The 14,871-nt window shown below is 41.4% G+C and overlaps 1 protein-coding gene across 1 annotated transcript in view; it reads right to left on the bottom strand.

The window, feature by feature from the left end:
- The window catches only part of gpc3 (glypican 3), a 90,058-nt gene that overhangs the window by 23,641 nt on the left and 51,546 nt on the right, over positions 1-14,871 (bottom strand). Inside the window, 1 exon segment of the mRNA XM_035669500.1 lies at positions 8,644-9,329. Coding sequence (XP_035525393.1) covers positions 8,644-9,329 — 686 coding nt within the window.

The following is a 14,871-nucleotide window of genomic DNA, read 5'->3' as shown; positions in this document are numbered from 1 at the left end:
ACGGGCCCCTCCGCCGCCCCCTACTCCCCCCCACCACCCGCCGATTGTTTCCGGATTCTTCAAGGAAGGGGCTCATTAGTGGGGTATTAATATCACCCAGGGCTGGACTAACACAACCAACAGGAGAGTCTGCAGATAAAGCCAGCCTCAGCGTGAGAGCTAAGAAATATCTGCACACTTTTATCTGCACTGAGCAGCCAGCCTCACTGAGAGAGGGAGAGGTGCTGACGGCCAGTAATACAACACACACACACACAGTCCACATGTCCATGCACTTGCACACCTGCATCTCTCAGGTTCCATGTGGCACTGTGCTTGTGCAAACATGGTGTAAAGGTAAACTCCAAACAAATCAATGTCAATGCACGTGGACCCTGACACTCTAATGTATAATAAGGCTTATGCATTATTCTTGATCACAAGGAGTTACTAATAAGCAGTTTCGGGAGGAAAGATGATACAATCGGTGTTGTAAAGGTGCCATGCACAGCTGTAACAACATATTGGAGAATATTTGGTGAGTAATGTTTGTGTTCTAGGGGAGTCCAGGCTCAGGGGANNCCTCCTCATCCTCCACCTCCTCCTCCTCCTCCCTGCATTGTTGTCACCAGCATAGAAACTGACTTCTGGTGAAATGCACATTATAGGCTTAATGTACATACACAAAAGTAAAAGCAACACCAGATAGCTATCATAGTTATATCTTCAACGGGGTACAAATTATTGTTTTATTAATGGACAAGTGAGTAGGATTTAGTGGCATCTAGAGGTGTAGTTAGTTACAGATAGTAACTCCCTCGCTTCACCTTCACCTTCCAAACGCACAGGATAAACTGCATTGGCTGCCAAATTCGTGCAAAACGCAAACAAGGTGGTTGAACTTGGTGAACTCCATGGAAGGCGACTAATTCTAAGGTAACAAAAACATAAAGATTCTTATTTTCAGGTGATTATACACGAATGAAAACATATCTATGAATATTATATTCCATTTCTTCCAATAGAAATGTTACACACTGGACCTTTGAGCCACACTATTCTGAGATTTAAACTGCAGCTAGCGGTTGCTCTCCACAGCCAAACTCAAATACAGCCTAAAGTTTAATTTGAATGGATGTCCAGTAGTTAACCCATTAGTTTGAACTCACCATTTATCCATCACTTTTAGCTCACTATTTAAACGTGTCATTTAGGTTTTAAACTGACTCGTTGGAGGGTGTGTCGCTGGAAGGGTTAGCTTAGCAATAGTTGTTATTTTGTATAACTGTTGTTGTTAAAATATAACAATTACATAGGTTTACTATGTGTGTTTGCCATAATGTGCATATGAACCGTTGAATGCACTGATCAAAGCTGGCTAAACATAAAACATGTACTCACACAGAGTTTCAGGTAACTCAGATTGGCTCAGTCTAATCTTTAAATCTCACTAATCAGCCCGGCTCAGTATGTCTATTTAGAAAATCCACCGGTTCAGGAATCTCGGCTTCACATTAATGAGATCAACAAATCCCCAAATATTTTGATATATGATATATTTTGTTTTTAGAAAAAGGCTGGATTACAAACGTTCTCCCTCCTGGTAACTGCCAGTACTAAAACACAGGTAGGTAGATAGTAATCTTTGCAGATCAGAGTCTGATTTAAAAAGAGACATTTCTTGTTTGTGCATCAAGGTTAAAGAGATGCAAGTAATAAAAATGTATTTCACACTTCTCAGTCAGAGTTCTGCAATTCCTGATGCATTCAGAGCTGTGAAAAGCTATTAAAGCTTGATGTCTTTTTGATTTTATAGACACTGTTCTGAGGCAGATGAAATAGTCGGGTGTGTGAGTCTGGAGGAGGGTATGATGTTTAAGTAGGATGGAAAATGGGCCTAAGAAGGTGCAATGAGGTGCAGTTGTACTGGGAGAACAATGAAGACTTGATAAAGTGGCTCTTTAGTTCAAAGGATGTTATGCAAAAATGTGTAATTGAGATGTGCAACCAAAATGATCAATAAATATACAGCATAAAAATGACGAATGAAGTAAAAACATTACAAACATTGTGTGACATTTTGGTAAATATGCCTATTCTCTCTCTTGTCTAAATACATATTGATAACTCTGTGTTGTTTGTATGTTAAGTTTGACGTTAGAGCCTAGAGTTTAGCTGGCCAAAAAATAGTCAGGTATACAGATAATTGTAATTTTTACTCTTGTATGGATTAAATAAATTGTAGTGTAAAATTAGTCAGCTTTAGTAGTTTTGGTAGACTTTGGTACGTTTGGACAGAGCCAGGCTAGCAGTTTCACCTTGTTTTCGGTCTTTATGCTAAGCTAAGCTAACCGACTGCTGGCTCCAGCTATGTATTTACTATGCAAAGAGGTATCAAATGTCTCATCTAAATATTGGCAAGAAAATGAATAATCATATTTTCTTAGTTTCCAACTAGTTTTTTTTTATCAGCCTCAAACAAACTGGTTATATCTGAGGATAGCCTACAGTGTGCAGCAATGCCATATTTAAGTGTTAGTGTTAAATATTTTTGTAACATTTCAGTCTGAAATTGAGGTTTTCACCTTCAAAAAGAAATTAAATTACGATCAACTAAACGAAAAAAAATCTTATTTTTCATCATTAAGTTAAGCAAATACATTTGTTATTTAAATGGTCAAACAGGGAAGAATGGGCCTTTAAACGCCATCTATTACCTTCTATAATTGTGATTTATTACATGTTTTAAAGCTCAAGCGGCTTTAAAACGGAGTCTGATTCTTGTATCTACAGTAGCTTACATGTTTGAAAGGATTAATAAGTCATAAAAATGCAGCAGACATTTAATTAGTGCTTTTGTTTTCACAGTAAAGCAACAGTTTGGATGTGATTTGATCTGCTTGAGCTATTTTTGTGCAGTGTGGAAGTGGAAGACAACAGAGAAGAGAGCTGATGAAAAGTGTGTTATTGATGAAAAATGACACACAAAGAGGTATCAGACTCATAACTAATCGCAAAACTGTGTCGAGTGTGTAACAACCCACAACTCGTGTACTCTGCAGAATATCTCCTCTAATCTTGGTCAGATCCATCATATTTCTGTCTCAACCTACTTCCCGTCTTCATTTTAAGCCGAGGGGTCGCCGGGTGATGGATGTCTCCTTCACACTCTCCTCTCCTCCTTCCCCTTGGGCTCGCTCTTCACACTCTCCCCTCTATTCTTCCCCCCTTTTATTTCTCTCCCTCTCTTTGTCGCTGCTTCTCTCCTCTCTTTCTCCTCAGTAACTGGTAAAAATAGAGCTTCATAAATCATGCATCTTCTCTCACAGCAGTGCGTAAGTACGAGAGGAAAAGAAATAAATGGGAGGGGAGGGGGTGAAAGAGAGAGAAATGTTGAGGATGAGATGTAGAGATGGAGGTGGATGACATCAAACTCCAGGAGAGGGGTGGGAAGTTGACAGGGGAATAGATTGGAGCTGCAGGGCTCTTGGCTGCCCTCTCTGTCTCTCTGAACATTGGCTGATTCACACTGGAGTTGCACCGGATGGAGGAAATGAATGTTAACATGCCGAGGAGCGGGCTGGCGGACGATGAGTGGTCATCCTCCCAGTTGAGTAACATGTTTCAAGTCCACAGAGAAAAAAAGAGATGTCTCTCTCACACCTCGAGGACTCTTTCTCTCAGATAGACTCGACCCGTTTCTCACCTTCAGTAACAGGGGTCTGCACTCTCACTGGAGGGGAGGTAAAGTGAGAGACCACAGCTGCAGCCCTCACAATCACAGAAACCACAAAATAAGACACAGTACTCCATAGATCCATTAAGTTTCACTGAAAGATTACTTTGAGTTTCAGCCACATATCCCACAATGTACCTTACATTATAGCATTTACCAAAAATACTATTTTAAACATAATAACATTGAGTATTTGAAATCAATGGACTGTATAAACAATCAGCACCAGCTTCAAACTAGATAAAGTGGACAATATACATTTATTTGGTCACTTAAAGGTCCAGTGTGTAACATTATAGCAGGTTATATCGGCAGAAATGGAATATAATGTTTATAGGTATGTTTTTATTAGTGTATAATAACCTGAAAATAAGAATCTTTATTAAATAAGGCCGATTTTTTTGCACATTTTGCGGACCATCTTAGTTTCTCCTTTGCACTTGGAAGTGGAGGGTGATGCGAGGAAGTTGTAATCTGCAACTACATTGCGAGATGCCATTAAATCGTACACGTAAATTTTTTTTGTCTGAATTATGTTAAGTCAAGTCAAATATATTTATAAAGCACATTTAAAAACAACCCTTGTTGACCAAAGAGCAGGCAGCTAAAAACACAATAAAAGAATCACAAACAAAAAGAAACACCGACATTAAAATCAATGCACGCAGCTCATAGGCACAGATACACAACTCACAGTCAACAAACAAAAAATCAGGCACATCAAGAGGATTAAAAGGCTAGATAGTAAAATTATGTTCTGAGCCTGAAGGGGGGAGATGTGAGTGGGAGGGGAAAGCTGTTCTACAATCTAGGGGGATGCAACAGCAAATGTGCTACCACCCCTGAGTTTACGTTTAGATCAGGGACAGCCAGGAGCCGTAAGTCAGCTGAGGGGCTAGCCCAGAACTTTAAAATTCATTCTGAACCAGCCTGGCAGCCCGTGGAGAGAAGCCAGAATTGGGGTAATATGGTCCCTCTTCTGGGTACTTGTCAGGAGCCAGGCTGACTGATCCCAGCATACAGGGAGCTGCAGTAGTATAGATGGGAGGATATATAGCAGCGGATGACTTTAAAAGAGAGAAACAGCTTGATTTTGGCAATAGTACAAAGCTGTAAAAAAAAAAATGGCATTGACTTGGCGGAATCACACCTGGGGTGATATTTGGGCATGCACTAATTTAAAAATTATTGTTATTATTATGGCCTTAAGGATGCTCCAAAATCCAATTTCTCACTCAAGATGATTACATTAGGTTTTTATTCATTAATTAGTCATTCAAAATTAAGAGAAAAAAAAAATAACATATTTCAAAGCCACTGTATGTGTATGATTTGAACATCTCTGACTTTGGCACCTCCCTAGTGGAGATATCAAAACAGAGACTGGACACTGATTCCTGTTTCGTACTGTAGACTGTATGTGAGTCTATTTGGAATGATTCATATAAGACTTCTGTCACAGATTAATATCTGGTTTTCACTGTTTGCACAAACTCTAGTCTGCAGTGTAGTTACACACAGTTCAATTACAAACAGTAATTTCCAAATAAAATTAAACCTCTCTCCTTCTGTCCATAAATTTGCTTTCTCTAGCTCATGCACATGCTTTCTATTTCCTCCTCCTTCTCTCTGTCACTCTTTCTTGTCACAGAGTCGATTATATAACGTTTAACTGTCAATGTCACTAAATATTTATATACCTTGATGCCTGGATGCTAAAGTCGAGCACTGACCTGACATTTGACCAGTGCTGATGCACATTGACCCATTCAGACAAGCCACCGATAACCTACGTCACTGTCTGTCTCAGTGGGGTATAAGACGAATGGGCTGCAACGACACATGGATTGCACCCACTTCAGTGGGACTGTCTCATTTTTCTGAAAACAAAACCTCTTTCCATCTGAATAATTTAATAGCTTCCATGATCGCATGAAATCACTACACTATATATATTGGTTCTAATTCATTTTCATTTTTGATTTTATGCAGGCAAAAAGCAAAACACCAAAAAAATAATACAGACAGATTTTTATTACTTGGGTGGTGTGGTGAGAAGATGTCTCTTCCTGCGTTATCCCCGCACAACAACTCAACGGTTTAGGGTAAAATCCAGGAAAATCTGTTTAATGTGCTCTTCATATTATTATATTTCTGCTCAATACCACATTACCGTGGCACAATAATTGACAAAAATAAACTAAATGAACTCAGGTACCCCTTTTCTATCATTGAGTAAACTGACGACCCCTGACTCACATGTTTTATGGATCTTTTATATTGTATTCAATGCATAACAATAACAGCACAGAACAACAGGTAAACTGTACAATGAATTAGTGAACTTAAAAACTGCAGGAAATTTGTGTAAAATGCGCAATTTGTATGAATTTTGAAAAGATTATTTCCTTTTCTTGATATTTTTATGAACTTTTTATGTAATTCTGTCTGTATTATTTTAAAGAATCATAAATACTTCAGTATTTTCTTCTCCGTGACATTTAGCCATTGTTCTATTAGCCTTGGTGACACCGGTGTATAATAATGACAATGATTTAATTAATTGGCTAACATGAAAAACCCCTGCAATGGTCCTTTAATCCCCAAATTCATTCAGACAAAATTACTGTTTGAGGTTATTTGAGGTGTTGTCTAATTTTGTTTGATCTCCTATGACTCCACTGTGAAACAAAATTAGCCTTTAGGGAAACAATGCTTCTGTCCCTTCAATGACACCACAGAGCAAATGGTGTCTCAGCAAGATTACATTCAAACACTCACACACACACACACAACCTTGTCACAGTGCTGAACCATACACCACTATAGCAGCTTTAATCCTATATGCTGGAACCAGAGACAGAGCCATAAACACAGTGTAAAGTCATCTGCAGTGACTGAAACTGCAGTCTTAAATAAACCCACACAGGCCTTATTTAATTTTGGATAAGGATCTCACACACACACGCACAACGATTTCCCCTAAGTCAGCGATTCATGGATGCAGCCACGCCCTCGCGCTGTAGAGCAAGTGAGGTCAACCTGTGTGTTAATAAATGATGGGTTCTGAGTGGAAACCTGGTCACTGCAGGGATTCGGGGTGTGAGAGTGAAAAGTTCAGCAGATATACAGAAGCTAAAGCACATCCAGCTCTGTAACTCCAGCAGAAAAAGGAATTCATATTTCATGAGCACTTCTCCCTCACTTCACATGTGGGCTACGAACAAACTTGACGGTTTTATCGCAGTTGAAACCACACATAACGGGTCACCACTGCTGAGGAGTGAGAGACGAGCTTAGCGAGACGTGCTGGGAGAATCTGTCTGGCTGCCCGGAAAAATACATGCTTGTTCTCCCCGACTCCCTTTATTTCCCTTGATTCAGTTTAGTCCAAGGTGCATTCTTGCTTTGTATATGTGGGGGAAAGAATATGCTGTAGGTCAGCTGTAGCTGTGTCTATTTAAGTGTTTATGACTTCTTGCTACAAGGTGATGTTGGAGTAAAGCTTATCCTCCTCCACATACCCAGAACAGACTCAGGACCATTTTGGGGAGATAGGGCCTTTGTGTCTGGAGCACCTTTGAGGCACCACAATCTACTGACGCTTTTTAAAAAGGATTTTAAGACATCTTTTTAGCAAAAGCCTTTTGGTCCCTTTTTAGGATGTTTTTTATTTTTTTTTAATTCTTTTTCTCCTTTTTCTTATTTATTTTTTTTTTTAAACTGCTTTTTTTGTTTCTTAACCTGCTTAGCCACTTGGAGGATCTTTCTGATGAAAAGGGCATTATAAATAAAATGTATTATTATTATTTATTATTATTAAAGAAATGCAGCATCCCTCACTCATTAAAAGGCTTCCGACCTGAAATTAACTGTGTAAGAATGTGACATTTCTTTCATTTCTTCACGTCCTGTGTGTTTTCCTACAGGGCTCAACCATTAGCCATTAGTACTACTACATCATTGCATTCAGCTTCCTCATTTATTTCCATGAGTTGGCCACAGCGATGGGTCGTTGGCTCAACTTTAATGCAATGCAATATCATCTGGCTAACAGATTTGCTTTGCGTCAATCAAATATGTATAAACTGGCACATTTCCTTGGCGGGGGGGGCGGGCGGGCTTTACTGAGGCCCTTTGATTCTGTGGAGTTTCATACTGTGTGTTTTTAATGTTTGCGTCGCGTGGTGTTGGGTTTGAAACACTGTATTGCTGCCATCTTGGCCAGGGCTCTCTTGGAAAAAGAGATTTTGTAATCTCAGTGGGACTTCCCTGGTTTAGTAAAGGATTAATAATATTAATTTTTTAAAAAGTGCGGGATGTCAGCAGGAAGTCAGTTGGCTCCGCCAGAGAGGAAATGTAATGCTCATGCTCTGTAGGGAGGCTGTAGTCAGAACCAGAAGGGCCACATCCCACTTCCATCTGACTATTTAACTCTTGACCCGCCAAACACCCCTCCTCACACGGACATTCATTTATTAATTAATAATTAATAACTTATTAAAATAAGCTTTTATTCTATGTTTTCTTACTTACTCTACTAACCCTTTTTTTGTATCTTAATTTGTATGTAAATTAGGTTTGTGTTTTGCGTATCCTGATGATTAACCAATCATAGCCATGTTGTTCTTGTCACAATCCACTGCACACCTCACAGAATATAAAGTAATTTGAATTCAACTAAAATGAGTTTGGAAAACAGGAAATGCTTGAATTCATCAGTTGCATGGCCTCAATTAAAGTGAAAGAGAGAAAGAGAAAATATTATATCATTATACTATTTGTCTTACACTTTGTGAAGGTGATTATTTAATTGTCTCATCTCCTGGAACACACCCACACCAATGCAGCACGTTGTATTTTTAATGCTATTTGCAGTCTGACACCCACTTACCAAGTGTGAAGGTGTGTTTGTGTACTAGACTCACCAAGGCAGTGAGGCGAGTGCGGGCATTCACAGCATGCTTGAGAGCCAGTTTGATCATTGAAGGCAGCCTAATAACAACGGCCTCCATGTCCTGCTCTCCCCTCATGGCACCGGCCAGCTTCCCCAGTCCTTCTACGTAGGTCCTCCAGTGAGGCTGCACCTCAGCCGCTCCCCCCAGGCAGCCGTGCATCACCGCCTGACAGAAGCCTCTGCAGGCTGGTGGACCCAGCATGCCCTGGCAGTGCGGGCAGTACCAAAGCCTCAGCAGGGCCCGGCTACAGTCCCGGCCAGGCCGCAGGTGGTCTGTGGTGTTGACAACCTCGATGCCCAGGTTCAGTGCCTGCAGGAAGACACGTGTGGCCAGGAGGGAGTGAGACAGACGGGTCATCATCACTTTGGGATAAGGGCCAAATGCTCCTGAGTCCTTCCAGGCTTCTCTTACACACTCCTCAGACACAAAGGACACGCTGCCCCCCAGCAGGCGACGGTATGCCAGGGGGAAGAGCCGACCATAGAGCACCGCCACCATGTGGTCCACTGTGGAGTCTGAGCCCAGGATGTAGAGCGACATGTCCAGGAAGAGCTGCCCCACGGAGCTCTGGGCTCCACCTCCGAGACCTGGGAACTCGGACTTCAGCATGGCCAGGGTGGAGTTACGCCCGTGACGTAGCACCAGGTCAAAGGCCTCTGTAGCAAAGCAAGAGAATAACAGGAAAAAGAGTCAGATGAGGTGAAAGTTAGGCTACATGCTGTTGCATTCAGCAGGTGATGATATGCCTCAGTAATCATAACAACCACGCCAAGCTGTCAAAAACTAGGCAGCAATTTAGCTGAAAAACATGAAACAGTCAAATAGATGCAATTCTCCCCAAACATCTATCCCATCCTTAACGATCACAGTCAGAGAAAACTTCCCACGCACAGCCTCTCTTTCACTTTTCCCAGTTTTTCTCAATCTGTTGTTTTCTCTAATGGGACTATTCACACATACACAAGACAAACACACACACACACAAACACAGTACTGCAGTAATAGACGAGGACTTGGAATACAAAGAGAGCAAAGCGGAACAGATAAAAAGCAAGATTTGGGTTTGACCTTTCAATACAACTAAAGAGCGAACTAGAAAAGAGATTCTTAAAAAAGTTCCCTTTAAGATTAGAGTATTAATCTCAATACATTAGTCAACTGGGAGAGGCATGACCACGAGGATGTCTGCAGGGAGAGAAGCATACAGAGCATGCAGGAGGGAGAGGTGCGTGGCCGATGCAAGGAGGGAAAATAATCATTGGCGTTTCGAGGCACAAAGTGAAGTCTTATCAACAAGGTGGCACAAGAAGCAAGCGCTCTATCATCGACCCGGTAGCAAAATGAGTGAGGACTCAACAACACAGGGGATTTAAAGCTCCATTACTGAACTTAGCAGGGGAGCTGAGAGTCAGTGAAATGAAGCTTTGGACAGGAGAATAGCTAGGGATGCCGAAATCCCATTTATACCGCAGCAAGTCCGCTACATCACTTTGTTGAGAGTGATAGCCACAACTGCTTTGTGAGGGCGGGGACGCGGGGGAGGCACTGGTTTAGGCGACATTAAAGGAAGTTATTAGTTTTTGTGCTACAAAAGCTGGCCATTTTATCTTTGTTATTTGATTTTTCTTGCTTGGATAGTTTAATTTCTTTCTCTTCATGCTTCTCTGAGGTCAAATGAGCCTATATGCAGAGCTCTGGGTCCTTGGGTAGCACTGAGAAAGGACGTGACAGCTCTGTCTCTTTTGTGTCTAACGTATAATGTGTTTTTTTGTGTGCAATTTCAGGCACACAAGGAGGTCCATATGAGAATATGACAACATCTGAGCAAAGGAAATGAACATCACTCCCTCTCTCTCTCTGACTGACTGTTGCTGGTGTGCATTTCAATGATGTAACTTTTAAAAGAGGAATAAACACCATCTTCCTTATACTGAATTTCTCAAATTAAAAGTTGACTTCATAAGAAACGAAACTTTGGTCATTTCAGTACAATGGGGCTTTTGCTGCTGAGTATTTCTTGACGATACAGGACAGCACTTGCACACAAAAGGCCATCCAAATTACCAATACCCAGATTATTGAAACATTTCCAGTTTTTTCTTATCCTACCAACAGTCGAGTTTCAAACAAAATACACACCCAGGTTTATGTAGGCGAGTGAGAGGGTAAAATACAATACAAATTTGCCAGAACAACATAAAATATTTTTGAGGATTTTTGGTCATTTTAATTAATTTCCAGGTGTTTATATGACTTAGTCTCTCCATGTTTTCCAGTATTTCCAGGAGACATGGGAACCTTGAATAAGTGAACACCAGGAGACCTCCCTGATAGTGGTCCCTTTCTCATTAATGTCTAAAGCTGTATTCAGACAACACAACGCAATGCCGAATAAAGTCAATACATAGATGCAAGCCCATTTGTAAAATGCTAATTAATTCTGGGTGGTGTGAACTGAGGTCAAGAAATTTGAAAATGTTTTAACTTGAGTGAAAACTGGGCTTATTTTGAGGCTTTATGGCCCAATTCATTAACTTGCAGAAATATTTTAATAATTGGAGAGGAAAATAATGGAAAATGGATTTTCTGGTAATATTTGATCAGTCAAAGACCGAGCTGTCACATAAACACAACACAGGCCCGGTACACACTGTACATACACAGTCGGTGTCCACATTCCTAGCTAGCAACAGCTGACGTCATCGATTGGGTCGTGCAAAGGCGAAAATGTGTTTATGTTATGAACACATCGTTTTTTGAGTTACTAATGCCACAGTATGGTGTCAACTGAATCTGGTCCCAGTGTATAGTGCTCACAGCAGCAATAGTTGTTTGATGTTTTCCAGAGGAAATAAAGTAATGTTGCCCTGCAGATGAAAAACATCTGTGGAAATTCAATGATGTTTCATGGTACTCCTCCAAAACAAAAGGCAACATCACGTAAAAAATACACTGTGTGTCGGGATTTTAATGCATATTCAAGCTAAAATGCTGTTGATATTGATTTTAAATGTCTTTATTTAACTGTCTCAAGAGGATCCTGGAAAATGAAGGGAAATACACTAATACCCTGTAATTGCCACATGTGACCACAGTGGCTGCTGTTCAGCAGAAGTTCCCACTTTAAACCATTTATCCCAGAACTACCTCCGTGATAAACAGTAGCAGGCTGTGGTTGTAAATTTGAATATGTGTGTGTGAAAATTAAACAGGGTGTAAAGCAGCATGCATGCTCAGTGATACAACTGTTAGGTGAATTAAGGTTAACAAAAACATTTGAGGATATTTGGGTGAGTGTGAGAGGATGCTCGGGAGCAGCACACATCTGTTTAGATTTTCAGGCTATGGCTGTCCTGCTGCGTCGGCGGAGCACTTCCCTCTGTGATCAATGAGCAGACAGATGTGCAGATTGCCAGCCAAGACAAGGAGACAGACTGCAAGGAGGTATGACACGCCCACACAAACACATACACACACACACAGAAAAACACACACACAGATGTACAAGTCTTCTATTTCTGGTAAAAGGAAAGCAGGAGCGTCTTATATTTGGTTAATGATTGAAAACTGAATGCAGTGAGAAAATGCACATTAACCTCAAAGATATTTGCTTCTCCTTTTCTTGGTTTCTATGAAAGCCTCTTAAATCAAACCCTGTAATTTAGCTGCTACCTGTAGTATCTCTTACACCACAAAGAGGAGAGCCACTTTGTAATGGCAAGAGAAAGACTAGAGGGCTCTTCATAAATGCAATTCAATGGCTCTAAGTAGATGGGGTCATGGTAAGAACCATTGCGAGCCCATTTCCTGTGCATTCTGCTCGGTCTCTTTCATCAGTGAAAGCCTGTGTGGGATCAGGTATCCTCTAATGGAGGGGAGAGGGGCTGTATGTCAGGGACCTGTGACATTCTGGATACAACTGTAGGAGGTCAAGAGCACACATTAGCAGAGCAGGATCCCGCAGATACATATTGGGTCACACTTAAAATTAGCAGTAGCATTTATTTTGTCTGTGTCACAGATGGAGGCAGAAGGCTGGCTGCTGGAAAACTGTCTCTCCTCTGAGACTGAAGGCTTTTTACAGAGAGATCAGCGATACAGGGCAGAGGGAGATGTCTCTGCCTATCCTCTTTTACCTCTGTCCACTGATTTCACCAGCCAGATAATGTTTACGCTAAGGATTTGAGGCGTCTCAGCTTCCTTGGGCATGAAAATATGGATATCCACTAACTCAATGTCCAATATTCAACAGCTCTGTCACTGAGGATACTATAAATCTGTACTGTGAATGCTTTAATATAATATCTACCTTCTTTGCATATCATGTCATTAATCAAAGCCCCCAATTAAAGTGTGATCAAGTGATTTCAGGTAGTCTAAAGTTTAAAAGAAATCTAATAAATCTGTGTCACAGAGAGGTCACTTATTTCTGACACCTAAAAGCTCTAAGTGACTCCAGCTCTGACATAAAACAGGCTTCTCACATAATCTATGAATGGCCTGTCAAATGAACATATTTGATGTTCACGAAGCCATCAGTCTGGGTGTTACATAAGTCAGCTCTGCGGTTCATAACACGCCAGACTGACTGACTGACCGCTGACTGTGGATGACACGCTGCGAAGGCAGACATGCGCCATGCGGCCTCATCAATCAACGACCCATACACCTATTATCCCCAGGAGAGGAAAACATCAATAAATTACCCAGCCAATGAGACTAATCCATTTGGCTGATGGAGTGTCACCTCTAGCCGCCACAGAGACGGAATGAGAAGCTGCTGCCACCTGGTCCTGGTGACAAAACAGTACCTGTCCAGGATGCAGAGAGGACTGGCAGGAGGACTGAAGAGCCATTCATAAAGACACATGCCAGCACTCTGCGTGTCAGGTGGAAAACCTGCAACCCAAGTGTCAATTTAAATGCAAAACAGGAAAACAGGATTTTTATTTTGCTTGTTGATTGTGCAGTTTAGACTTTTTGATAGGGCTTTATAAAGTCAATGACAATCCAAATGTCTTCTCCTGTGTCTGCAGTAGAACCCTGCATGTTTTTAAATGAGTGTATTGAGCATACAGATATGTGCACAGGCTGACACATGCATAAACCTCCCAGCAGGCTTTGCATTCAGTCATGTTTTTCTAAGCCTGTCTACAACAAAAGCAGCATCTGTTCATTGACTGTAAACAATATGTTGTTTTTCCACACACATCTCACTCCCACAGAGCAACCTGTCCCAGGTAACCTGAGAGCAGCTCCACCTGACGAGCTGCTCTTGCGGGAGCAGTGTTTGTCTGAGTTCGGGTGCCCTGGGCTTACGGGATGGCAGCGGCAGCGAGGCAGGGCGGGGTGGGGCAGAGTGGGCTGATTCCAGGAACAAAGCAGACAGGATGCTGGTAAGGCCCAGATAGCATCACCAGCAGACCATGAGGGCCAATGGACAGCGGGGCAGAAATGAGACATGTATTAGGTTACTCCATCTGTTAGAGAGCACCTCCTCTCACACACAAACACACAGATGCACACAGACGTACACAATGCAATCACACAGTGCACAGCAGTGGCCAGGTGGTGACAGTGTGGGCGAACATTTGGCAAATCATAGTGGGAGGGCAAGGTGTGAGTCAGGTGTAAGGACTATAGGTACACACACACACAGACTCACACACACACATACACACACACACTAGCAGATTTTCCTTTTCATTCATTTATCTGACTCCCCATGAGCTTCTGGAAAATGTTTCCCCGCAGCAAGACAAAATAAGAAGCAATACACATTCATTCCTTGGTCTTACTACCTGTAGTTTGCTTCCCATAAACAGATTAACTGAAGATGGGCTCATTGTGTCAGGCACTGATAAAATCTTGACAACATTGTTACAAACTAATGAGCGGTCTGACAATCAGACAAGTATTAACCAAGCCAAAAGGTTTAGCCAGAGTATTTAAACCACTGTTTTGTGAGGTAAAAGGGACGGTGAGGGGACCAATAATGTTAATAATAACCCCTTATTGTACAGGAAAACTGTGTGCACGCAACTATCAAAAGGACAGCAGGTCAAAGTTGTACCTGGGAGTCTGTCTGTGAACTGTACTGGATGTTTAAAATGGAAGCCATGTTCTCTGATCACAGAATTAAAACAAAAAATAGTTCTAGAATAAAAGCCACAATTTCAATTCAATTCAATTCCATTT

Source organism: Morone saxatilis, unplaced genomic scaffold (assembly GCF_004916995.1).
Source record: "Morone saxatilis isolate NCDOM2014 unplaced genomic scaffold, NCSU_SB_2.0 Contig22, whole genome shotgun sequence".
In the NCBI taxonomy this organism is placed as follows: domain Eukaryota; kingdom Metazoa; phylum Chordata; class Actinopteri; family Moronidae; genus Morone; species Morone saxatilis.
The sequence above is the reverse complement of the archived record's forward strand: the minus strand, read 5'-3'. Positions and strand labels throughout refer to the sequence as shown.